Raw genomic sequence first — 25,190 nt, forward strand, 5'->3', positions numbered from 1 at the left:
CTGAGGTTAGGAGTGGTTGGCCTGGTAGATGAGCCCGTTCTACATGACCTCACATCGGCAGAGCCTTGGACAAGCGAAGGGGTATGCTCGGCTTGAGGCTAGGCCTCCACTGGATCTTGTGCCACAGACCTAGGCTGGGGTTGGTGTTGCTCCCCACAATGGGAGTACTAGTTGGGAGCCAATGGGTGAAACTATAGGGGATGTGCGCTCTGCTTGGGTTGAAGTGATTGTGTCGGATAATACTGCACATGTCGAATAATACTGCACACATCGACCAACAAACTAGGTTTCTTTGGGCATCAGTAGAGGACACTATGTCCTCAATAGGGCATTGTTTAGATATCCTATACGAAAAGGTCAATGTTGTCAGACGAATTTCATACATATTTAAGTAATGCATACCTGTAGCTTAGGGGCGGGCAGCGAGAGCCCGCACCCCGCTACCTCGCACTCGTCTGCCTCGTCCCGCCCCTGCATGGTGGGGCTGGCAACCCCGCCTGCCCTTGCGGGGGCCTCACTCTGCCTACTTATATATATAAATATATATATTTATACATATTTATAAATATATGTTACTAGTTTTACTACATATAAATATAGTAATATGTATTAAGTATAGTTTTTACTCAATACCTTGTACAAGTTGTAGTGTGGCATATAGTGACCTTTATATAGGAGGCTAGGCAATATAAATGTCTCACTTAAACAATGTGAGACTCTTGTATTGCCTTAGAATAGAATGTTATAAAGACCATACTATAACTTATACAAAATATGCACTAGAAAATTTAAAAACTAATACAAATTTAAAAATTATGTATTAGTTTTTAAATTATGGTAATATTTATAAGCTTAAGTTTACAATTTGGGTAAAAAAAGAGTGTTTTTGGTTACTTTGGGTTTATGAATAATTTTTTGGTCTAGTAGGCCATAGGCACTATGGGGGGTGATGAGGAAACGCTCCTGTAACCCTCGGGCAGGGAGCGGGGAAGGGGAATGGGGGCTACCTTGCGCTACTCTGCCCCCGCATGGGCAAGTAGCACTATAATGCCCCGTCTCCGAGGGTTTGGAAAGTTAACTCATGTTACCTGATAATCAATTCCAACACTGCTAATATACTTCCAAAAGCTCCAAATCAAACGTAAACACTTCCAATTTAAATAATAACACAAACTCATTTATCAAATTCTCGATACAATAACCCATAAATATCAACTTCTCTACATGTCACTTAAACTTACATTTTAACAATATAATTATAGACTCCAAATTTCCAATATTATAAATGAATTTTGATTCAAACTAACTTCTTCAATATCATCAATTCTTCAAAATGCTAGGACATCAGAACACAATGCAATTTCTTAACAAAAAAGGCCAATAATCATCGGAAACTTTTTATTCTTAATCCACTATTATTAAGTTATCTCACCCAATACTTCATAGTCTTGATCCTCAGCTGAAATATCCAAAATCATCATAAAATATTGGAGGTAAGGGGGTGAGTTATTAACAACTCAGTAAGTAGAGAACATATACTAGTATGTAAACATGAGTATTTATCAGACTTTGAAATGTTGAACAAAATATTTTCTCTCAAAATGCAGAATTAGAAAACTTGTTTTCAGAATGCAAAATCGAAACATGTTACCAAAAATATAAGACCGAAATTTTTAGAAAACAATCTTATTCAAAATTCCCTTGTGAGAGCATAACTGAAATATTATATCAGAACAGAATTTCATGTTTAACCCCCGTGGTCAGGTTGTGCATTCTGCGAAAAGCCAAGCAAAACATAAATCACCATGAATATCAAAGCGATTACACGCTAAACAAAAAACTACTATTATATCCCGTGATGGGCCAGAGGTCACTATTATATCCCGTGACAGGGCCATAGGTCACTATTGTATCCTGTGACAGGGCTAGAGGTCACTATTGTATCCAGTGACAGGGTCAAAGGTCACTATTGTATCCCCTGACAGGGCCACATATCAGAGCAAGATAGAATCAGAGTCAGAACAGAATCAGAATGAGAGTTAGAACAGAATCAGAATTAGAGTCAGAACAGAATCAAAATCAGGGTCAGAACCGAATCAGAACCAGAGTCAGAACCGAATCAGAACCAGAGTCAGAACAGAATCAGAAAGTCATGCCAATTTTTTTTTTTTTTTTTCAGATGCCAAATCATTCCAAAACAGAATACTGAGCAAATTCAGATCATTTCAAATTTTCAAAAACAGATTCAGAATATTTTCAAGTCACATGCAAAAATTATCAATTTTCATATTCGCTCATATTTTTCTGAGTTCAATAACCGAATGCCAAAAAGAAGCTCATGTCTACACCAGTCATGCCAGAAAATACTTTATTTTTATACAAAGTCTCATGAGCAATGCAGAACAAATAATTGAGATCGTTTAACATTTCTTTTCATAACACAACATGCACATTTTCAAAATTGACCTCAATCCATGTTATTTTTATGCAAAATCTAGTATAGGAACCCCACTTACCTGTACTTCTTAGCTTCTCTAAATTTCCTCACAACAGTGCCAAACGCATATCAATCATCACCTATAGAAAATTTATGTAATTTAAATAAATCTCCAATGAATAGATATCTTATATTTACACCTGAAATACCTATTTTAATTCCTCAATACTTAAAATTCTCTTAACTCTAAATATCATCACTTTCTAAATTCATCAATATCCATTATAATCAACGTCAAACTCAAAACACCAATATCTAAACCCAAAACAGCCAACCAGACTGTAGAAAATTTGTTAGTACAAAAATATATTTAAATCTCAAGAGATTCCTTGGAAAATTACTTACAGTGCTAAAATATAATTTTCGGATGATCAAGGAGGTGCTAGATGTGGCGGCACAACAATGCAACAACTCAAAAATGGACAAGGGTTGTGGGTAACAAAAACTCAACTTTTGAACAGGGACAAGCGAAGGCTTGGGATGCCTAGGGAATGGCTTAGGGGTGTTGGTAAAGCTACTGGTGGTGGTGGTTGGCCATGGGCGGTGGCGTGGGCAGCAATTGGAGGCTAAAACACCCAAATCAAAAATGGGGATGGAGGGGCTTCAAGGGAGGCGTATCGGGGCTAAGGAAGGGTAGGTTAGGTAGTTGAAGGGTCGACAGTGGTGTGGTGGAAAGCTGGTGGCCAACAGTGGCGCGGCGGTGGTGTGCGAGCTCAAGGGTGCTGCGGCTTGGAGCTACGCGTGGGGGCTGACAGCGGCAAGAGAGGAGCTAAAAATGGATGGGAAAGGTTGTCGGCTGGAGGGGAATAAAATGGGAGGGGCGGTGTCGCTCATGGACGGCGCACGGTGGTGCTGTAGCGGACGAAGAAAATGGACGGGGAGAGGGGAGGTGAGGGGCGCTTCGCGCATGGGAGGAAAAGGAGGGGGAAGAAAGGAGAAAAAGAAAGAAGGAAAAAGAAAAAGGGGGAAAAAAAGAAAGTGAAAGTGAGGGGAAAGAAATGAAGTCAAATCCTCATAACTTGGGTCACAAAATTGATCTAACGAAAAGAATTTCAAAACAGCAAGTTGAATAAAATAATTTAAACGCGGTAACTGAATAAAAGAAAATAGTAAATCCAACAATAAAATAATTTAAAATAAAGAGAAAATTAAATAATAAACAATAATTAATAACAAGAAAGACACATTGAAATAGATTTCACAACTTATAATATCATAAACTAATATAACAAAACTCATATAATTTTAAAACAAGAGGACCAATAATAAAATAAATGAAAGAATTATTTAATTAAAATACACGTAAATACGGGGTATCACAAGCACCCCTACCGTAGCTTTGCTGATCCATTTTTTACTTTTGTGTTTATCATTTCATGTCATTTTTTGTTATCTTTCTATAAAGAACAATATTAGTTAATATATTTCATATTTATGTATTTCAGTTCTCAACAATCTTTTAATTTACAATTTTTTGTATTATATTATATTATTTATTTTGGTCTAGATATTTAAATTTATAAATTTAAATTCTAATATCTAAACGTTCGAACTTTAAGCACATATATTAGTGCATATCATTTCCACGAGAAGATATTATGTTCAAACTATATAGCAGTAACATTCGCATGTCTATATTAACGTTCGAATATAATTCATCTTAACAATATAAATTTAATTTTAAAACGATACATTCGCACGTAAATCTTTTAACATTCATATAAATTACGAAACTATTTGTACGTTTAACTATATGTTCGAACGTACTATCTATGCTTGTCCGTCTAATGATATATATACATTCGAATATACTGATCTAAAAAATGATAGCCTATTTTTAACTTTCGAACGTATAATCCTTAATGTTTGAAAGTTGCTCAATTTATTTTCCAACTTTAGGGACTGCAAACCGTTACTAAAGGTTATATTTCGTGACTGTTTATTGACCGTCACAAATTCTAAACTGCCACAAAATTTCAAATCTTTTGTAGTCATGTCACCCAGTCGGCCTTGGTTCACTCGGGCTAGACATGATGGTCTTGTGACCAACCTCGTTTATTTTTTACAATTGATTTTAAATTTATATTTCTTTTAGATTTCCAAAAGGACTAGATTTTTTTTTTAACAGTTTTCTTTGTTATTTATTTTCTCATGTTTTTTTTTCTGATCAATACTTTTGCTTTTACGTCTTTTTTAGACCTGGGACATGCCATGATAGGATTTTGTTAGGTTTGTTAACAGAAATCAAATATATATGGGTCTTATACACATTCAAACTTAGTGGTGAAATTGATAAAATCGAAAACCTAAAGAGTGTAAAATTTTAGAATTTCTTAATACTAAACTTTTTTTTTATAAGAGAGAGAGAGCTTTTCCCATACAAAATATAACCATGTCTCGTTTATATTTATAAAATTTCTTTTATTAAAAAAATCTAAAATATTTAAAGACTATTTCTGCATAAACCCATATATATCACTTCTTTTTATAAGATTTTAATAAAATTGTACGGCCCGTTTGGATAGTGAAAATATTTCATCTTATCAATTCTTATTATTACAATTTTTTTAAAATTTTTACAAAAAATATAATAAACAATTCAACTTTTTTAAATCTCACAACAATAATAATATTAAAAAATAATATTCTAATAATATTTTATTTAACTTTCATTTAAAATCATCTCATCTCATCTCACTATTCAAACCGATCATTCGATTCATTATCTATTAATTTATTTTATGCATCGTATTGATTGGTTTGAATATTTTTTTTTTTTGGATTCTAATTTCAATTGATGGTCTCTTTAATTAAAAAAAAAATGATAGTTGCAGTTGTAATTGTACAATCACTTTTAAGAAAATAAATAAATACAAGATCTATATGAAAAAAAAATAATTTTTTAATAATAGACTTTATTCTTTTTTAAAATAACTACACAAAATTTATACTTCATAATTATATACAGCATTATTCTTAAAAAACAAATAAAAGGCTGACAAAAAGTAAGGAAATGTGGAAATGCATAAATACTACACGTGGGATCGATAGACGCAGAATTTCATGTATTTGTTTTTGGAACTTCCTAAATTATTTGCCACGCCTACCCAAAACTCTCTGTCAATCCACAAACGTGTTTCTGAAACAGCCTCAAAGAAAACAAGAGTACTTCCTGTTTTTTATTTCTTCTCTATTGCCAGAAAGCTCTACAGAATAATATACATCTTTGGAATCTCCCTTGAACATCGTCTTCTTCTCCGAGTATTATCAGCACTTCTTGAGAATAGTCTTAGGGTTTTAAGCTAAAAAATTGAAGGAAATGAGCAGAGTTGCTACCCTATTCTTTCTTCTCTTTGCCTTCCTCTTCACCTCAAGGCCACAAGCCAAACCAGATGTTCCTCGGCCTGAGCAGTTCAGATATTTCAAGATCAACATGATTAATACCCAGGTATGAAAACAAAAAATTATTACTTCTGCAATCAATTCTCTGTACAGAGAGGGAGAGAATCAGATCGTTTCTTTCCGGGATGAAAGATTAAAAAAACTTCTGTCAAGAAAATCTCAGATCTGTTTTTCGGGAAAAACTTCTAATATATAGCATGTTTTTCTAAATTAAATAAATTGGTTTCAGAATGCAGGGAGCTGTTCTTACACTGTATCTATAAAGACAAGCTGCTCGTCAACCACATATACAAGGGATCAAATTAGTCTTGCATTTGGTGATGCTTATGGAAATCAGGTTCTTCTTCTTTACTTTGCACTCTTTTGCAAGCATGCAAACTTGAACAGATCATATTACAGCTACATAATAATAATTATATCGATTTGAGTTTCTTAAAATTTGCTCGATCAGTTATAATTAATATTGTACAACTTGCTTTAATTTATGTGTCTCTTAATTTATGATCGTTGGATATGCTCGCATGCACGTAGGTTTATGTACAAAGGCTTGACGATCCATCCACCAAAACGTTTGAGCGGTGCTCTACAGATACTTTTGAGGTACTGGGACCGTGCGCACACCAGATCTGCTATGTCTACCTTTACAGGAGTGGAATCGATGGCTGGAAACCAGAGACTGTGACAATCTATGGCTATTACACCAAGTCTGTCACGTTCTATTACAACACTTTTATTCCAAATGGAGTTTGGTTCGGCTTCAATCGTTGTAGTGCAGCTTCGGCCTCCACCTAATTAAACAATGTAAAATGGGATAAATACACCTTGTCTGTCGAGTTGTAATTAAGCGATTTGTCTTTCCGGTTTTTTTTTTTTTTGTCGAGTTATGAAACTTTCATTGATAATGTCAGAAGACATTAAATCAAATCATTTAATACTGTGGATTGATCAATATATGATGGAATTTCTTTCAATGTATACTTGTCTTCTACAAAATCTAACCCAACCCTTGCCAAATTAATATGTGCTGCCATATTAGTCTCTCTACTTGTATGAACAACAGACATTGATCTGAGAGTTGATAGTACTCATTTGGCATCTACAATCATTAGACCATCTAAGTTCAAATCTGTCTCAGCCTTGTTTGCTATGGATACAACTTGCATAGCATCCCCTTTAAATATAATTTTTGACAGCCCCATATATCTCTTTGCAAAAAAGTGCAGTTAAAAGAAAACCATAGGCTTCTGCAGTGAATGAAACACAATTCATTGATCTAGGAGCTTGTAATGCGCCAATCACCTGCCCTTGAGAATCTCTAGCAATCACTCCAATGCCAATCTTTCGTTCAGAAAATTTTGTAATAACATCCCAATTTATTTTATGGATTCCCTCATTTGGTTTCTCCCATGTCCTTTGAACCTAGGGTTGAACAATTCTGTATTGTGCTATATTAACCTGGCCGTTAGCATTTCTATAAGCATGAATTTCATCTTTAGCAGCTTGAGATAGTGTCATTGGGTGTCTAAATGCCTTGCCAAGGATGACTTCATTCCTTCTTGACCATAGTAGTCTTGATGTAACTATATCTTCCTTGAGCTCTTCAAGTCGCAAACATTTAGTCAGCTTCTTCCATATATCTCTTTAGGGTAGGTTTGGAGAGTGAGATGAAAATTTTATATTTTGTTTTGAAGTTTAAAATATTATATTTTAATATTATTATTATTTTGGGATTTGAAAAAAATGTATTAGAATTTGAAAAAATTGAATTGTTTATTATATTTTATATGAGGATTTGAAAATTGAGTAATGATGAGATGAGATAAGATGAAAATTTTATATTTTATCTTGTGCCCCAAACCTGCATTTAAATATCCTTCCACTTTAGACTATCAAAATCCACGTTTTTTAAAACTTATGAGAGTATTGGGAGGTCTATATACTAGCTATATACTAATGCTAAATATAGTTTTAGGATATATACGTAGCTTCACGTAATTTTTGTTAACAAAATAATAGGGTCTATTATTAAAAAATGAACTTTTTTTTTTCTTGCGCGTATCAAATTTATAATTAAACTTTCTTCAAAAGTATGACGAATTTATGCACTTTAAGATTGTACAAATTGATTTCTTTTATGTTAAGGATATGTAGCTTTACGCACTTTCTTTAAAAAATAGTAAGCTCCATCATTAAAAAGTAAATTTTTTATGTGGATGCTAAATTTACTCATTAATTTTCTTCAAAATAAGTGCATTGAATTTATACACGTTATGATTGTACCAATCATTTTTCTCTATATTAAGGATACGTAGCCTCACACACTTCTTTCAAAAAATAGTAAGGTTTATCTTTAAAAAGTGATTTTTTTTTTTTTTTTTTACATAGATATGAAATTTATCTATTTATTTAAGAGAAGTGAGCTGAGTTTATACATTTTAGGACTATATAAATCTTTTTTTTTTTTATGCAAGCATGATCTTGTCTCATTTTTCTATCGTAATACTAAGAAAAATAAAGTACAATTTTTGAGACATTTGTCAAATACGAAGAATACTTATAGCCTATAGGTGTATGGAAGTTTTACGAAACAGGAAAAAATAATATTATTGTTTGAGTCCTACTCAGCAGACCATACACCGTACACCTCTGACATATCAATTTTTATTTTCATTTTTTCCAGCAATTTTCCATTTCCTCACGCCTCTCTCCAGTTTCTCATTTCCCCGCGTCTTTCTCTAGTTTACCCATTCAATAATGTTAGAGCTCTCGTTCGGGCTCTCGCTAAAACTCTAATATGTTTTATTACGTGTATTTTTTAATTTTTTTTATATAAATTTTTTTAATAAATTATAATATTTTTAAAGAATAAAAAAAATTATAATATTATTAAACAATACTTTCTTAATCACGAAGTAAAATAAAAAATATTTTTTTATAATTTTTTATTTTACTTCGTGATTAAGGAAGTATTTTTTACTGATTTTTTTTTACTTTCTAATTAAGAAAATATTTTTAATGATGTTCTAAATTTATTTAATTTTTTAAAAATATTAAAAAAATCTATATAAAAATAATTAAAAAAAAAAACACATGCAAACATATGCTACAGCTCCAATGGGAGAGTTGTAGCATCGTCCTTACCCATTTCGCCATGTCTCTTTATCTCTCTCCTTATACTCTCCAACACATCTCTCTCTCTATGAAGCGCGCTCTCCATCCTCGAGCTCCCTCTCTCTTCTCAAAATCACAGGCCTAGTCTGCAATGAACCCCATTAGCTTGGGCTTGCTTGTTGGGCCTCTTAATATTCCTTGAACCTAGTTCATTTACAATAATAGTTTCTTTACTATAGGACTTAATTGGACTCTTTTAATTACTTGGAGTTGGCTTGGTCTTTGGCCTTAGTGTTTGGTCTGGCCTATGGCCTTCATATTTTCCTAAATGGTTACTTGATAGTATATATCTACGAGGAGGGAAGAGTGCGACGGATCTGGAAAAACTTGTAAGCTTTGGATATTGTTCTTTTGGGAGGTCTGGGTTCCTCGAATACCCAGTTTATCTGTAGGAATCTTTGAATGAGTGAAGTTACTTCCATTTCCATTTTATAGTTTTGCTCTTACCATTTACATTACTGTATTATATTTTCCATTTAGAAAAGGGGTTCATTACAATTGGTATCTAGAGCCACTAATCTTGCCATGGAGTTGAGTAATGAAGAATTTCAAGAATGTTTTCAAAATTATCACCGTGCACTATGTGATGATTTCTTTAGAGATCCTAGCTAAATGGTGCTTAAAGTGAAGTCTTCCAAAGGTAAAAACATAAAAATCTTAGTCGATTCTTCATTCACTATTTACTATGTGAAGCTCAATATCGAATATGCTTAAGGAAGAAACATCTATCCGTTAGAGCAACAACAAGTGAGACACAGACGAGTTCTTTTAGAAGATGATGTTATGTTGTTAGGAAGGACAATATGTGACAATGGTTATGTTGTTCTTGAGATGACGAGCGAAGAAAATGGATCAGAAATTCAAAGAAGGGATAGAAAACCTTATGGACAACTGAAGAAACACAAAAAGAGCTAGGGCATGACGAAAGTGGAGCAAAGGATGAAGAACAGATCTGTAGACCAAGCGATTCGTGAGGTTCCACGCTGGAAGCTTCCTCTTGGTCTCTACTCAAGGCCGATCTTGAGCTTCCTCTCAATCTTTCGTGCCTTGCTTCTGAAGCCAATAGTTTCTCTACATATGGGGCTTATGTTCTCCCAGGGCTGTCATCGAATGTAATTGACAATACTACCATCGCGAAGACTAAGAGCACCGAAACCATAGCGATAGATGAAATTCTTCCTCTTGTTCTACTGCCCAAGTATGCAGGTGCAACGGTACAAGGAATGAGTATAGGGTTCCTACAAGCCATTGCATTAAAAATTGATGGGTGCAAAATTCAGATTGTAGATTACAGGGGTCCTCTCTTGAATGGATTCGATTTACAAGATGTGATCGTCAAAAACAAAGCTCGTGAAGCATTGAAGCTGCAGATGGATGGACTCGTTATCGATTTCCCTTTCCATGTTTCATTCGATGTCAAACTCACTGAGATGGAACCTTTGATCGAGGATGGAGCCAAGAACCAAATCACCAAGATGAACCTCATCAACAGTGGGAAGGTTGGACCTTGTCTGGTTTGGCAACCTCCATGGAAATTCTCTATGGACTCGAATGAAAACTTCAGAGATTCACTTTCAAGAGAAGGTGAATTTGCAAAAGACGAATTGGTTATGGAAGAGAGCAATGGAGATAAAGAAGAAAATCCTAGTATTTTATTTCTTGGAGATTTTATTTCTATAGAAAGCGGGAGTAAGAATGTTTGGTTTGCCATAAAAGAGAGCAACTCAGAAAAGAATGAAGTTTTGGGGGAATATAAAAATAGTAGAAATAGAGGTAATGCTAGAGAGTTGTTTGAGAAAATGCCTCATAGATATGTGGGGTCTTTGAATGCTATAGTTTTAAGGGCACCTAAGTTGTTTCTTGAATGGCCACTTAAGGGTGTTTTTGCACCCTTTGATAAAGGACAAAAAAGTATTCATATGGGTATGCATGAATTTTCTAAATGGATTGAGAAGGTTGAATATGTTCATGGGTTGGTATGTAAGATAAATTATGACTCTGCATTTGGGTGGAGGAACATTGAAAAAGAAGGCAACGTGGATGAGTTTACTGAAAAATAAGGGAAATAAATTTTTTGCTCACTATCTGTTTGATATATTGCCACTAAGGTGGTTTTTGAGCCTTTTGATAGAGGAAATAAAGGAAACCTTGTTGGAATAGAATGTGATGGCCTGGATGTTATGGAATATGAAGTCCAGATCTTTACGTTGCTATTGAAGAGGATGGTAGAGGAAGCAAACTTAGATAGATTGGATTACTTGAGCATGGTTGTAAACTACTCTAGTTTGGGTTTTAGACTTACAGTGTCTGCTTTTACCGTGGTTACAGATTCTGAGAACAGTGAATATTGGACTATCAAGTCCTTAATAGCAACCAATGTTCCCAAGAGAAGCTTAGGTGATAGTAAGAAGGTTTTAACAATGATGCCCAAGCATTTCCAGAAAGGGCCTCAAGTTATTAATGCTCCAACCTTGAGGACAATGTTGTTTGGAGGGAAAGGCAATGTAATGAACCCAAATAGCTTGGGCTTGCTCGATGGGCCTCTTAATATTCCTTGGGCCTAGTTCATTTTCAATAATAGTTTCTTTACAATAGAACTTAATTGGACTATTTTAATTATTTAGAGTTGGCCTGGCCCATGGCCTTAGTGTTTGGTATGGCCTATGACCTTCATATTTTCCTAAATGATTGCTTGATAGTATATATCTAGGAGGAGGGAAGAGTGTGACAGATCTGGAAAAACTTGTAAGCTTTGGATATTGTTATTTTGGGAGGTCTGGGTTCCTCAAATACCCAGTTTATCTGTAGGAATCTTCGAATAAGTGAAGTTACTTCCATTTCCATTTTATAGTTCTACTCTTACCATTTACATTACTATATTACATTTTCCATTTACAAAAGGGGTTCATTACATAGTCTCTCTCACTTTCTCTTTCGCCTTGAGTGAAAACCTATTTGAACCGAACCGGATCGGTATATATATTTTTTATTTTTTATATTATATATAAAATATTTTTTATATTATATTATATATTTTATATACTAAATCGCTAAATAATATAATATAAAATTTTAATCTTATTATTCATATCTATTAATCTTATAACATAAAATTATAATAACATTTGATATAACATAAAACTAATCTTATAAACTTTAATATAACATTTTATATAACATAAAACTAATCTTATAATTTTTAATATAACATTTGATGTAACATATAATTTTTAATTCTATAACTTAAAATTCATATGATATGAAATTTTAATATTAAACATGAACATTAATATTAAGTTATCAATATAAACCTATTTTGAGAAGAACAAGCATTAGAGGAATCGGCTCTCAAGTCTGAACTTATGTAGTGCCACACGTGTAAAGGGAAAAACAGAAAATTAGACTGAAATCAAGAAAATCGAAAGTTCCAGTTTTGGTCATGAATCGGTCTATATTGGTTCGTAAATTCTCAAAACCGATGTATGTAGATTTTGTTCCAAAATTTGTCCAAAATTGGACCATTACACCCTTAACAATATCCTTTTTTGTTTAAATTTTATTCATCATTTTTCTTCTTTGGTGTGTAGAGGTAGTTGGGTAAAGTCAAGGACAACGACTACAGCGAAGAGCTCGTCAACTTTGAAGATGATGGCCTCATGAGCCTAGTGCCCATGACTCTGCCTTATCGAGACCCCGTGATTAGAGCTGTGCATTCATATTGGTTCTTTTCCAGTCCAAAACCTAGGTAATCGGATTCACACCCGCTGGTTACTTGCCCTTTTACCCATGCAAGTACCCAAATACCATATCCGTCCCTACTCGAAGGCGGATGCTGTTATCAAAAATCGAGTACCGAGTCAAATACCTGGTACCTATAACTCGATTTTAACAAAAAAATATTATGTAAACTTAAAACGACATCATTTTGATTTAAGAAATCTCTCTTTCTCATCGTGCACCGAAATCCTAGCAGTTTTGCTTGAGACTTGTCTCTGTTTCCCTCATAAAGGTCGCTAGAACATTTGATTTTGTGAAACTTTTGGTTCAACAGTAAGTTCTTCTCCTTCTTCTCTATTATTTTGGATTTTTTGTAAGGCTATGCAAAAAGCCCTCACATGCGAACCACCCGATTGACTCGAACCCATACGTATCGATTTTGTCGAGTTGGGATTATTTTAGTTCGGTTATGAGATGCCTCGACTTTTTTAGGGTTGTGTAGGTCAAGAAACTAAACCGACCCAACAATGTTTTTAAAGGCTAGCATTATTTCATAGGGAACCCTAGCCTCTCATGCTAAAGCTCTCCTTTTGACTGCAGAGAAACCAACCTAGCCCCAAGTCAATTGCCATCACTAGTCATCATAGATACGCCTAAGGTAAAGATTGATTTCTTCTTTATCTTCACAGATATGTGGTATCCTTCTCTTTATTTCTTTATTTTTTTCCCCCCTTTCTCGATTTTTCCAACTCGCTTTCTATAATACCCCACTCCCATAGGATTTAAAACGACGTCTCTACTGACTTTGACAACAATATTTTCTTCTTAATGAAGCACCAGATATAAAAATTCCTTATAATAAATAAAATCGTTCAAAATACTGAAATCATAAAAGAGAATATGTGGAAGCACTTTTTAATATTTCTCAAACTTTATACCATAAAAATCATAACGTAAAAATCTCTGTATATGATCTAGGCCTGTGTCATGTCTAGTCCCAATGCTCCACTAGCATAAAGATACTCACTTGAAACAGTAAAAATACAAAATAACGCTAAAATGAGTCAAATAGTCATTGAGAAACTCATCATAACTTAAACATAATAAACGCAAGATTTTCCATAAAAACTTTCATGGCTGAGAGAATTAAAAATCAAAGCTATTCATGTATATGCTTATGACATGCATGAATTTTCTTATGATAATTGATATTGACTTATCTGAATTATCTTATTGATATGGCTGGCCAACACACTTAACCCTATGTATAAGGTTGTGCACTGGTCTTACATCCTGTGTCCATAAAGGGAACCATTGATAGTATCCTGGCATATTATGGTAGACCACGTTTGAGTCTGTGGCTTATCTATGTTCACCCATGAATCACATTGATAACATGCACATGAATGACCGTCTTATTAATCTAATCTTTATTGTACAATTGATCTTATGAAAGCTTACATGTCTTATGTAACATGAGATGCATAACATACATAATAAATACTTAAACCAACCATCTTCTCCTTGTAAACCTTAAATCTTTATACCTTAAGATATTGACTCCACAAGTTCTTCCCATAAATCTATTGACATGTAAATTTTGAATACATGAAACTTTCCTAAAATCCTTTATGTCCACCATTCATAATAGGGGAGAGGATCACATTACCTATAGAACATAAGGTACCTTCCACCAATCATCATGAAATAACCCATTTCATAACTCCAAAACCTACTAGATACATTCCTAATTCCTAAAATAAAACTCCACATAATATAAAAAAAATTCATCTATTCTCATAAAAAAGATACACCATCAATCTTAAAAGCAAAAGCTTCCTAACATCACCTCTTCCCATTGGTCTAACGGTATACCTAAGTTCTGAACCTTGCCTTGTCTAGGCCCTTAACTAATTCAATAATAATTACCTCAATCAATCATAACATCAAAATCATAAAATTTCCAAGGTTCCATAGTTTTCTCCGCTCCTTTAGAAACTTCTATATCTCATGCACTAAAGCCCTTTCATGTAGTAGGTTCCTTTCTGACATGAATGTGTCTAAAATATCTTTAAAACTTGATCAAGACAAAAAAATTAGTAATAATTTAAGATACTTACAACAGAGCAGTGCATGCCTTGGGGAGTCTTTGGCCTAGATTTTCTTTCTCTTCCTTTTATGTTTTTTAACAAAAAGGTTATTCTCCTTGAAAATTTTTATTTCTTTGTAAAATGTTTTCATCTCTTTCATTTTGAAAAGTCTATAGAATCGTTCGACCTGGGGAAGTGGGGTGTTACAATTTCTCTTTGGAAATCACTCTTCATCAAACCCTAGCTCCCAAATACCTGTTTATCAGCTCTAACTCCCTGCATAGAAAAGAGAAGAACCTAGCCTCACCATTCTTCTCGAGTGTCATGACCTGAGAATGTGAAGTATTCAGAAAGGAGGTCCATAAAAGTACTTCTGAGTTCTGATGCAAGTAGTACCCGAGGAGAATTGGAGCAATTTAGTATCATTATACTTAGACTATTCGTAGTGGACTTTGGTTTATTAGCTGTAATGGGCTTCAACTTGCGTGGATGAAAGCTTTAGTAGACTCTTCTTTATTTTCTTTATGTTATTGTTCTTGGTTGTTTAGTTGGCCTTGGCCCATGAGGCCTATTAGATGAAAAGAATTCCATTAGGGATTCTGACAAATAGCTGTAGTAGGGAATTACTGAGTTTTTTTTTATCAAAAAAGTAATAGAATCTTCCTTTCTCTATTTCCTTATTCATTCTTCTATTTCCTTGAAGATTTTCTCACCCTCAAAGTGAGATATTACACAATCAATCTATACATTCAAAAGGGTTTGTTACATTTCTGGTATTAGAGAGACAATGATCTCTGTGAGTAGAAAAGTAAATAGATTGTCATGGCTAAATGGACCCGTTTGAATCAACTAGAGGATGGTCTAAATGCACTAAACAAAGCCACTAATTCACAATATTAGAACCTAGAAGTTGAAATGTTGGCCATAAAAAGAAAAATATATTTGGCAATACAACAATTGACAACTTTAACAACAGAGCTACGGAAACAAAATAAGGTTGTAATCAAGGGAAATCATTATCCGGGGTGTTATTCCGTGAAGAAGGGAATAACAACAATGGAGGACATGTCCAAACCAGAACCGTACACCTTGAGTTTCCTGCTTTCCAGGGAAAGGACCCCATAGGTTGGCTATACACGGTACACCACTTCTTTAGCTTTCACAACACCTTACCACAACATCGTATTCAGATTGGCCTCATTTCACATGGAAGGGAAGACCCTTGTTTGATTCCAAGATTTAGAGGAATCTGGCCAGCTTACAGATTGGGACACCTTTGTCAAGAAACTTCTAGTTACATTTGAACCAAGTGCTTATTGTGACCCAGTAGAATCCCTCACTAGATTGAGAAAAAATGGGATTGTGGAAGACTATAAAGTGAGGTTTGAAGCATTATCCAATAGGTTGAGGGGGCTATCTAATGCCTACAAGCTAAGTTATTTTCTTAGTGGCCTATGAGATAAGATTAGGCTACCAGTTACGATGTTCAATCTAACTAACTTGACAGTAGCCTATAGCCTAGTCAAAATCTAAGAAGAAAATGTGAACTTATCCAAGAAGTATCATAAACCCAGCCCACCCTACTGTTTTGAACCAAGGATATTAATTAATCCTAAGTGTGACACCCCCAAACCTCCACTTAGGATCGAACGGAGACTTGGAGCGTTGAGACATGCAACACAAGGTTACATGCCCCCGTTCATGACAATTAATATGCAATGCATCCTAAAATGCAACTAGCAGTATTCAATAATCGCAAAAAAATAAAGGTGACCAAACATAACTCATGCCAAAATGAACTAAAACATCTCAATAGCATTAATAACCAACATAAGTTCAAACTTAAAGGTAGCATATCCTCAATACAAAATTCTTAAAGCCAAGTTTCAACAATTAAATCAACTCTCTCATACGCTCTATCATATCCAGAGTTAGTGCTATGAACATCAAAATCAGATCTAATCTCCTCTCTAGGTCCGGCTTCTCCTCAACCAATCATTCCCATTGGCCCATCTTGGTCTGTCTCCGCTAGTTCTAATACAACTTCTACCATTCCAGGGGGAATGGTAGTGGGACTACCACAATGAGATTATTTAAAATTTCAATAAGTTAACACCAACGTGCACAAATATAAATTATGCATGATAAATGATAAAGATAAAATGCATGCTATAAAAAAAAAAAAAATCATCATTTGTCTCCCATCCAGATTCCTCAAGATTTTCAGAAAAGTTTTGATGCACATTTTCTTACAGAGAATATTTTTCAATTCAACTTTAAAAAAAAAAAAATTTATCATCACTAAGCCATCATTAACATTAACATCATAACGTATAGTATCATCACAGTTTCCTATATGCATTATGAGTACCTGCTGGTGACTGTAGTACAACTCATGTTGAAACTATATTGTTTGTAGACTCATTCTTAGTGCATTGGTAATATTACATTTCATCATAATATCATAACATTCATCATAACATAAGCACCCACTAGCGTTAAGTATCATAAAATTTGACTTCACTCCAATATCCTTTAAAAAAAATTCTTTTGAAACCTGTTGACTGTTCTTCGTCAACCTATGAGTTACCACACAATTTTTACTCACTCAAGAGTGGACAAAGGTTTTTTACTAGGATATTTCCCCTTCCTAGTCTTTGGGGTAGTGAAAAAACTTCTTTTCATGCAATGTTTAAAAAATATTTTTCATGACATTCGTTTATAAGTCTGCTTCATGTGAAAATGACAATTTTGTATAACATGCTCAAATGATGAAAATTGCACATGTCATGTAAGCAAGTATTCATGTATTCAATGTATCATATAACATGTTGTTTCATACTCAAATGACATTTATATCATGAATGTGATATTTATCAATAAATCATAAATATATTATCAAAGTGTAAGTTAAAGGCCAACTTACAAACTTTTCGAAGGTTTAGAGAATTGATGCGGCTGTAATCAAAGTTATTCTCAGTTAGGATTTTTGAACCAGTAAAGAAGATGTTCATAATCAAAAGGTTCAAAATTTTTGTAATTACAAAACTATCCCTATGCTTAGCAAAATCTTCACTAAGGCCCTAGATTTTCACTATTTGCATATGGGCCCCAAAATTTACTAAACTTTATAAAAATCATATTTTCTATGTTCTAAAATCATCTATGCCCTTAGAATTGAAAGATTCAAAGCACAACTATGTCAAACTTACCCAACCCGTGGCATGCATCCCTTTATGGCCTATGCGTGATTTCAATTTAGAAACCTCTATGGATACATGTGTGATTCAAATTTCCTCAAATGCAACCTTGAATATAACCTTAGGGAAAATTTAAAATCTTAGGTTTAATTCATACATGCTCATCCCAACACTTAAGCATGGCTTAAGACCTAATTATCACTAAACCATCCATTAAGCATGCATGATGTTTCTAGCTTTCTTTACCAAGAGATATTTAGAACCTGAGCAAATTAATCATGCATTTTCATTCTAATCCCAAACACAAGGCTTTTCTCACTACTCATTATTCAATCCTAAGCAAATTAATCAAAACTTCGTAAGTTAAACATAAACTAAGCAAAACCAATGCATGTTAGATGAGTAACACAATATATGAATTTAAAACCTATCATGGCATGCTTTCAACCTCAAATTTAAACCTATAAAATTCATTCTAAGATATTAGTGAATATATAAAATTATATTAAGACATGCAATAGCTAAAAATTCAACCCAAAACAATTTATGCATCCAGTACTTCCCATTTAACCTGATTTTGAACTTAGCATGGTAGTCCTCAATTAAACTCAACCAAAATTCATTCACATGCCATAATTTAAAGCCTAACGTGCTATTATAATACTAAACAAGATTAGGGCAAGGTTACTAACAAAATTCATGGCTCTTTTAGATCTCCTAACACAACCTCTCCCAAGAACTCTTAGAAACTCACTCGGTTTCACTCTATTTGCACACTAAGAGGAGAAATGCTCTCAAAACTCAAGAGAAGGTTTGGAGGAATGGTATGAGGAAGTGAGGGGGTGGAGGAGGTATTTATTGGATTCAAGGAGGGTGGGGGTGTAATACCCGAATCCTACTATGTAGGTCTTTACGTCATCTATCAATATTTTAAGTTAAATATTTTGGAACAAAGAGTTTCATTATGTTATTAAATTATTTTTAAGATGGGTGTGTCTTTATTTTAAAGTGGGTTATTTTCTTTGAATCCTCTACATTTTATCAAATTAAATATATGACCCCAAACCTTTTCAACCATAGGATGGGTAGGTGAGAAAATATCCTCCTATGCTTGAATCTCCACCGTCCATTCCTTGGCTTGTAAGACAAGCTTTGACTAACTAATTTACTTTTTTTCTAAGTGAAACCGTCGGCTTCCTCCATAAGCTATTCAGATTCTTCTCCTTCTCCTATACGTTGAACAAGAGAAACAAACCCTCTCCTTCTCCTTTACCCCACCGACGGCTTCTAAGGTAAGAGAGAAGTAAACTCCTTCCTCATTTCCCTTCACCCGTCGATCCCAAGGCACACGAAGGAGAGAAAACTTCTCAAGTCTCCTCCTTCACACGAGAGACCTTTCGGTTTCCTCCAAGCCGTGTAATCTCTTTCACTTCTTCAAGTCGATTTCTCTCATTTCGTAAAAACTAAGTTTCTCACTGAAATTCTTCAAGAAGATCAACCTCGTAAGTGGATTCCTTTGGCTTTAATTTCTGGTTTCGAAATCTTAGATCTATGGGTTGACCCTAGGGTTTTATTTAAGAAATATTATGTTGTGTTCCAGCTTTGAGATTCCCGAATTTCTCTTCATTTCCTTTTTGCTGTGTACTTCTGTGGTTTCAAAAGAGATCCAAACAGGTAATAATCCTTCCATGAGTTTCTTGCAAATTGGGGGTTTTCGGATTTCATGTTAGCCGAGTACTATGTGGTAATTTCTAGAGAAATTTCCTCAATTGTTTTCTCATTTAGCTGCTTTACTTGATAGTAAACGAAAAACCCAAATTTTCTGGGTTAAAACCGAGCACCTTGAATTTTCCTTGCCGTGAGTCATGCCCTATTTTTGTTGAACTCGAACTGTGTGTGTGTATGTCTATACTCTGTTTTGTGGATCCAGCCGTGTGAGTGTTCTGTTTCAGGAGCTTAGCAGTGTGTGTACGTGTTCTGTCTCTTAGATCTAGCTGTGTTTGTGTGTATGTTTTGGTTTATGGCCCTAAGTCGTGTGTGTGCGTGTGGGTGTGTCCTGTCTTGGTGTGTAAAACAGCCGAGTGTCCCAAGGCAGAATTTTATAGTCCCTTTTATTATGTTTTCTTGAGTCTAAGTCATGTCTTGCTTTGTTAAACTTATGTTTTTAATTGTTAATTTATAGAGTTAAAGTTTATGATTTTCAAACATATTTTCCTCAAGTTATGGCCTAAGTAAGCCATTAAGAGTTTTAAACCTAAGTTAGTAAGCTTATTTAGAAAACTTTCAGCTGCCAAGAGTTGTATCTTTTATTAGTAATTGTTTTAGAAAAATATGTGAGGTTCTTAAATATTTGAAGGAAGACACTAAGGGTTGACTTATGCCATGTAGATAATTCAATGAGTAAAGAAGACGCCTTAATTTCATTTCTTGGAATTTAAGAGAGCACGTATGGGTATTGGGTAGTAAAGTCCTTAGTGAAATGAATTTTAATATGTTATTTCCTTTCATTGAATTTGAGTGTAATTTCAAGATTTAAAGACTCTACTTATAAAGCCTCGAGGTAAGTAGCTATGACCATGCTCCTTACACACAAAGCTCTTTATGAAAGAATATCTCTCTCTCTTTGTACATGTTCTCTTATAAAAGAATAAATGTATATATTATGTACAAGCCTTTCTTGGTAGCCCCTGTTAAGTATCCTATTGATTACAATTGTGTGTATGTAAGGTAATGCATCATGAACTTTTATGCATGCTCTTTCTTAAATAGCTATGCCTTACTTATACGTAACATGACATGAAACACTTTTTAAATAAAAAGCATTTGCATTGGACTAAAGGAAGATAATGAAAATGTTTAACTAAAAAGAAATAAAAGAGAAGGACTAAAAGCATGAACGTACATAATGGCCACATGAAGGAAAGGGTACCAAAGAATGGGCAGATGGCAATGCAGGGTAAGTGGTACTGGTAGTGCACCCAGTGCTACTCCCATAAAAAGGGGTTCCAACCTGTGGCCGCGGGTGGAATCCGGGTCCAAAAAGCTGCTAGCCCCAACACACGGGACGTAATAGTGTGTATTGGCCCAAGAAAGTGAAATAAAAAGTAAAGTCATTTCTTTAATTGTTTATGTATGAAAAGTACAGTTAAGCATGAAAGCACAGTTTACGCATGAAGAGTACAGTTAAGCATGAAAGTAAGATTATGCATGAAAAGTACTGTTGAGCATGAGATGTACGGTTAAGCATGAAGTACAATGATACATGAAAGTGTAGTTATTCTTTAATTGTTTATGCATGAAAGCATTGTCAAGAACTAGCAAACGTTTATATATGCATGTTTTCAAAAAGAAATGATTATGTGATTATTAAGTTAACAGCATGGTATACTGCTTATTGAGTATTAGACTCACTTTGTGTTTATGTTTTAAACGTCCAGGTATGAACGATGAAGCTGCGGAGCCGGGTGCTGCTGAGGAGGGAGGGGCTGAGGTTTAGAGTTCCCGGTTGGTTTGATTTGGAGGACAATGATTATGTTTTCTTTATGTTTTTATTTTGGGTCCCATGTTGGGACATTCTGTTGGTTTGACTTTAAAACAATATGCCTTTGGGCAACGGTGTAAATACTATGGTGGGGTGATGGTAACGGTGTATTTTCTATGGTGGCTATGGTGGGGTGATGGTAACCCCACATAGGAAAGTTAAATGCCTTTTTGTATGTGTTATGGGGACTGAGTCCCCTCTTAATTAGAACTAGTATGTTTTGATGATTGGATGATGGACTCTGAGAGTCCTCTGTTTAGAATCTTGAACAGATCGTTTATCAGGTATTTACTTTTAAACTGAAAATGCAGTGTACGTGCACGACATGTTCATGTCCATTTCTTAACAATATATATATATATATATATGCATAGCAAAAATAGTACTATTAATGAAAAGGGAAGAAAAGGCCAATTGTCGCGACCACGTCTCGGTCCTAGGATTGGGGCGGGGTTGTGACAGGGGGACATTGGCTTTGGATGAAGAAAGGGCTTGGGATTGGTTGGAGTGCACGGTGGACTGTGGTGATGCAAGTTTCAGCTTGTGTCATCACTTGTGCATGTGAATAGTGTTCAAACTCTCATTATTTCTGCTTTTTAAGGTGCTACCTTGTGTTATGTGTGTGCAGGTGCTGCCATAGTGCAGAAATAAAAATAAAAATGCAGAGGATTGCATGGTGAGGTCATGCTAGTAGTCGACGGGTAGGGGTCTTCAAAGCTAGCCAGTTTTTGCTTACTTGTTTGTCTCATCTTTGTGGTCTGGCTTGTAGGTATGATGACCTTCATTTGGAGCCTTTTCGAGTGAGGAAAGAAGGTTGGATTAGCTGCCATGTGATCATACATGAGCAGAAAATAGAAAGGAAGTAAAGTGATGGTGTTAGCCGAGTGACATGAGTAAAGCCTCTCCTATTGCCAATCAGTTTGGCATTTCTTTGGGGAATAAAATGGTCAACAAGCTCATGAGTGTTTTGAGGGTCCTCTAGGGATTGGAGGGGATGGATGGTGGTGTGTGGACAAGGCTCAAGGAAGAGCAGAAAAATCCAAGAGCACTCCAAGGTCCTCAGTTTGGTTTCAACTAAGTTCCCTAAGGATATGGTTGGGTTTTTGGCTTGGTTTCTTGGAACCATTTTGTCCATTGCTAAAATTGAACCATAAGGGATGAGATGATTCATGAATAGTAAAATTTTCCTTGAGAAAATGGTGGAAAAGGGGTGAGTTAGGGGCTGATTTGGTACAATGCACAAGAAGGTGCACCTAGGTGCCGATTGGTGCTGATTTGGGCATTAACATGGCTTTGTTTCTATTGACATGTGTCGGGTCAAGTTTAAACTTCTAAATTAGTCTAAGAACAATGTAAATCATTAAAAAAAATCAAAATTTTCAGATTAAAAATTTGGGAAACAAATTAAAGAAAAATTAAGCTAAAAACATGGTTTAGAGGTTACTAATCATGTGTGAGATGATTAGTGTTTCTTAACTCAAGTTAGAAGCTTAACTATGGTTAGGTGGGATCCTAGGAGCATGTGACACATCTTGGGCTTGAGGGAAACCAATGGTATGGTATATGTGGGCTTCAATTAGAAGGATAAAAATAAAAGACAAGGCTTTTGGGCATTGTGGGTTGAGCTTGTTGGGCCATTTGTGTAAAGATGTGGATTTTGGTGTGGGTTATTGAATGGACCTTACGTCCAAATTTGAGGGCTCATCTAAGGCCTCAAAGGCCTACTAAGTTTGGGTCCAAATAACAAGTCTTTTTAATTTTGGGCCAAAGTCCTTCACTCTTACTAAGTTAGGCCCAAAGGCTTCAAGCCTACTACACATTGGGCTTAATTTCTAAGGTTCTTCAAGAGAGGCCTAAAACCTTATAAATCCAAATGGGTCTAGGCTTATAGCACATATTTCTAGCTCATCACATCCTTAGTGATTAAGGGCCCTTAATTAAACACTCTTGGGCTCACACCTAAATCCATCAATACTTAGCCATTTTTGCTTAGCCCAATAATAATGCCAAGTGTCATTCCACTATTGACTTCTGGTAGTTAATCCTAAAATAAAATACTAGAACTCTTCCATTCATTCTAGCTAAACCCAAAGTGTGATTCTTATGCTAAAAAAAATTAATCTCTAATATTTTTTCAAAAAAAAAAAAAAAAACAATAGTCATCATCTTACACTAACAGGAATTATGGGAGCTAAGGTCAAGTCTTAATGGGCCTTTCAAGTGGGGTGTTACACTAAGCCACCAAAAACCACTCTAACAATCCAAAGAATCAATCAAGCCTAGATAAAGGATAGAAGGGAAAAGGGATTGTGTTACTAATGTGATGCAAAGTGAAACTCTAGACACAAGTGTCAAAGCCCTAAGTTGTACCAACTAGAAGAAGTATTGCTTGAAGAGGAGGTGGAGCAGCAAGTGCAACCTATAGAAAAGGTGGAAGGGGGAGAGTTAGTGGATGTGAGAAATATTAAGGACAAACCCAAGATATCTCTTCATGCCCTAACATAATCCCATAACCCAAAAACTATGAGAGTTAATGGAACAATAGGGTTTAGATGGATAACTATTCTTATAAACACTAGGTCTACCCATAACTTTTTAGATCTAGAGGTGGTTCACAAGGCACAACTCCCACTCGATTCTAATGAGAAACTAAGGGTAAGAGTGGCCAATGGGGAATTAATTCCAAGTGAGGAAAAATGTGAAGGTGTTGAGGTTAAAGTTCATAATACCAACCTTGCCCTTGATGTCCATGTGTTAGTTCTAGTAGACTGTGATATGGTGTTGGAAATACAAGGGTTAAGAGAATTAGGCCCAATTCTATGGAATTTTGAAAATTTGACTATGAAATTTGACTACCAGGGGAAGACGATGGAATTAAAGGGACTGACTGCATCCTAAATGATTGGAGAAGATTCCCTTAATAAGTTTAAAAAGCTTGAGAAAAAGGGATTAGTTTTACAAGTGATAGAAGATGATGGTAATGAGCAAGAAAAGACAAGAATCATCTCAGCAGTAGTACAAACCTTATAAAAACTTATGTTGATATTTTTACTGAACCAAAAGGCCTACCCCCTCCTCGATCACATGACCAATGCACCTTAACCCAGACACGAAGCCAATCTCAATTAGGTCCTATAGGTACCTATATTTTCAAAAAAAAAAAAAAAAAGATAGTGAGGGAATCGTTGAACAATGGGGTCATACAATCAAGTCAAAGCACATATTCTTCCCCTATTCTTTTGGTTAGAAAGACAGATGGTACTTGGTAGTTATGTGTGGATTATAGGGGACTGAACAATATTATAGTGAAGGAAAAATTTCTCATACCAGTAGTGAAAGAGTTGCTGGATTAGTTAAATGGGGTAAGCATTAGCTATATCTAAGGTTTGATTATCACCAGATTTGAAATAAACCCCAGGATGTTTTATAAACAACTTTCAGAACTCATGAAGGGCACTATGAGTTCTTGGTTGTGCCTCTTATGCTAACCAATATTCCCTCTACCTTCCAAAGCCTCATGAACGAGATATTTCGACCATCTTAGAAAGTTTTTAATTGTTTTTTTATGTCAT

General features: G+C 34.9%; 1 protein-coding gene and 1 long non-coding RNA gene across 3 annotated transcripts; both read left to right on the forward strand.

Moving 5' to 3' along the window:
* Positions 1-5,650: 5,650 nt before the first annotated feature.
* On the forward strand, positions 5,651-6,833 carry LOC109002508 (embryo-specific protein ATS3B-like). Its single transcript, XM_018980293.2, has 3 exons — positions 5,651-5,945; positions 6,129-6,236; positions 6,431-6,833. Exons 1-3 carry the CDS (start codon positions 5,817-5,819, stop codon positions 6,689-6,691), a joined length of 498 nt encoding a protein of 165 aa, XP_018835838.1. The 5' UTR covers positions 5,651-5,816; the 3' UTR covers positions 6,692-6,833.
* Positions 6,834-19,330: 12,497 nt separating this feature from the next.
* Positions 19,331-21,840, forward strand: LOC109002507. Of its 2 annotated transcripts, XR_001998015.2 has the most exons (3): positions 19,331-19,579; positions 19,678-19,751; positions 21,515-21,840. It is a non-coding gene; the product is annotated as an uncharacterized LOC109002507 (long non-coding RNA). The 2 variants fall into 2 exon arrangements; XR_004801202.1 differs by lacking the exon at positions 19,678-19,751.
* Positions 21,841-25,190: the final 3,350 nt, after the last annotated feature.

The sequence above is a fragment of the Juglans regia genome, chromosome 3 (assembly GCF_001411555.2).
Source record: "Juglans regia cultivar Chandler chromosome 3, Walnut 2.0, whole genome shotgun sequence".
Lineage (NCBI taxonomy): Eukaryota > Viridiplantae > Streptophyta > Magnoliopsida > Fagales > Juglandaceae > Juglans > Juglans regia.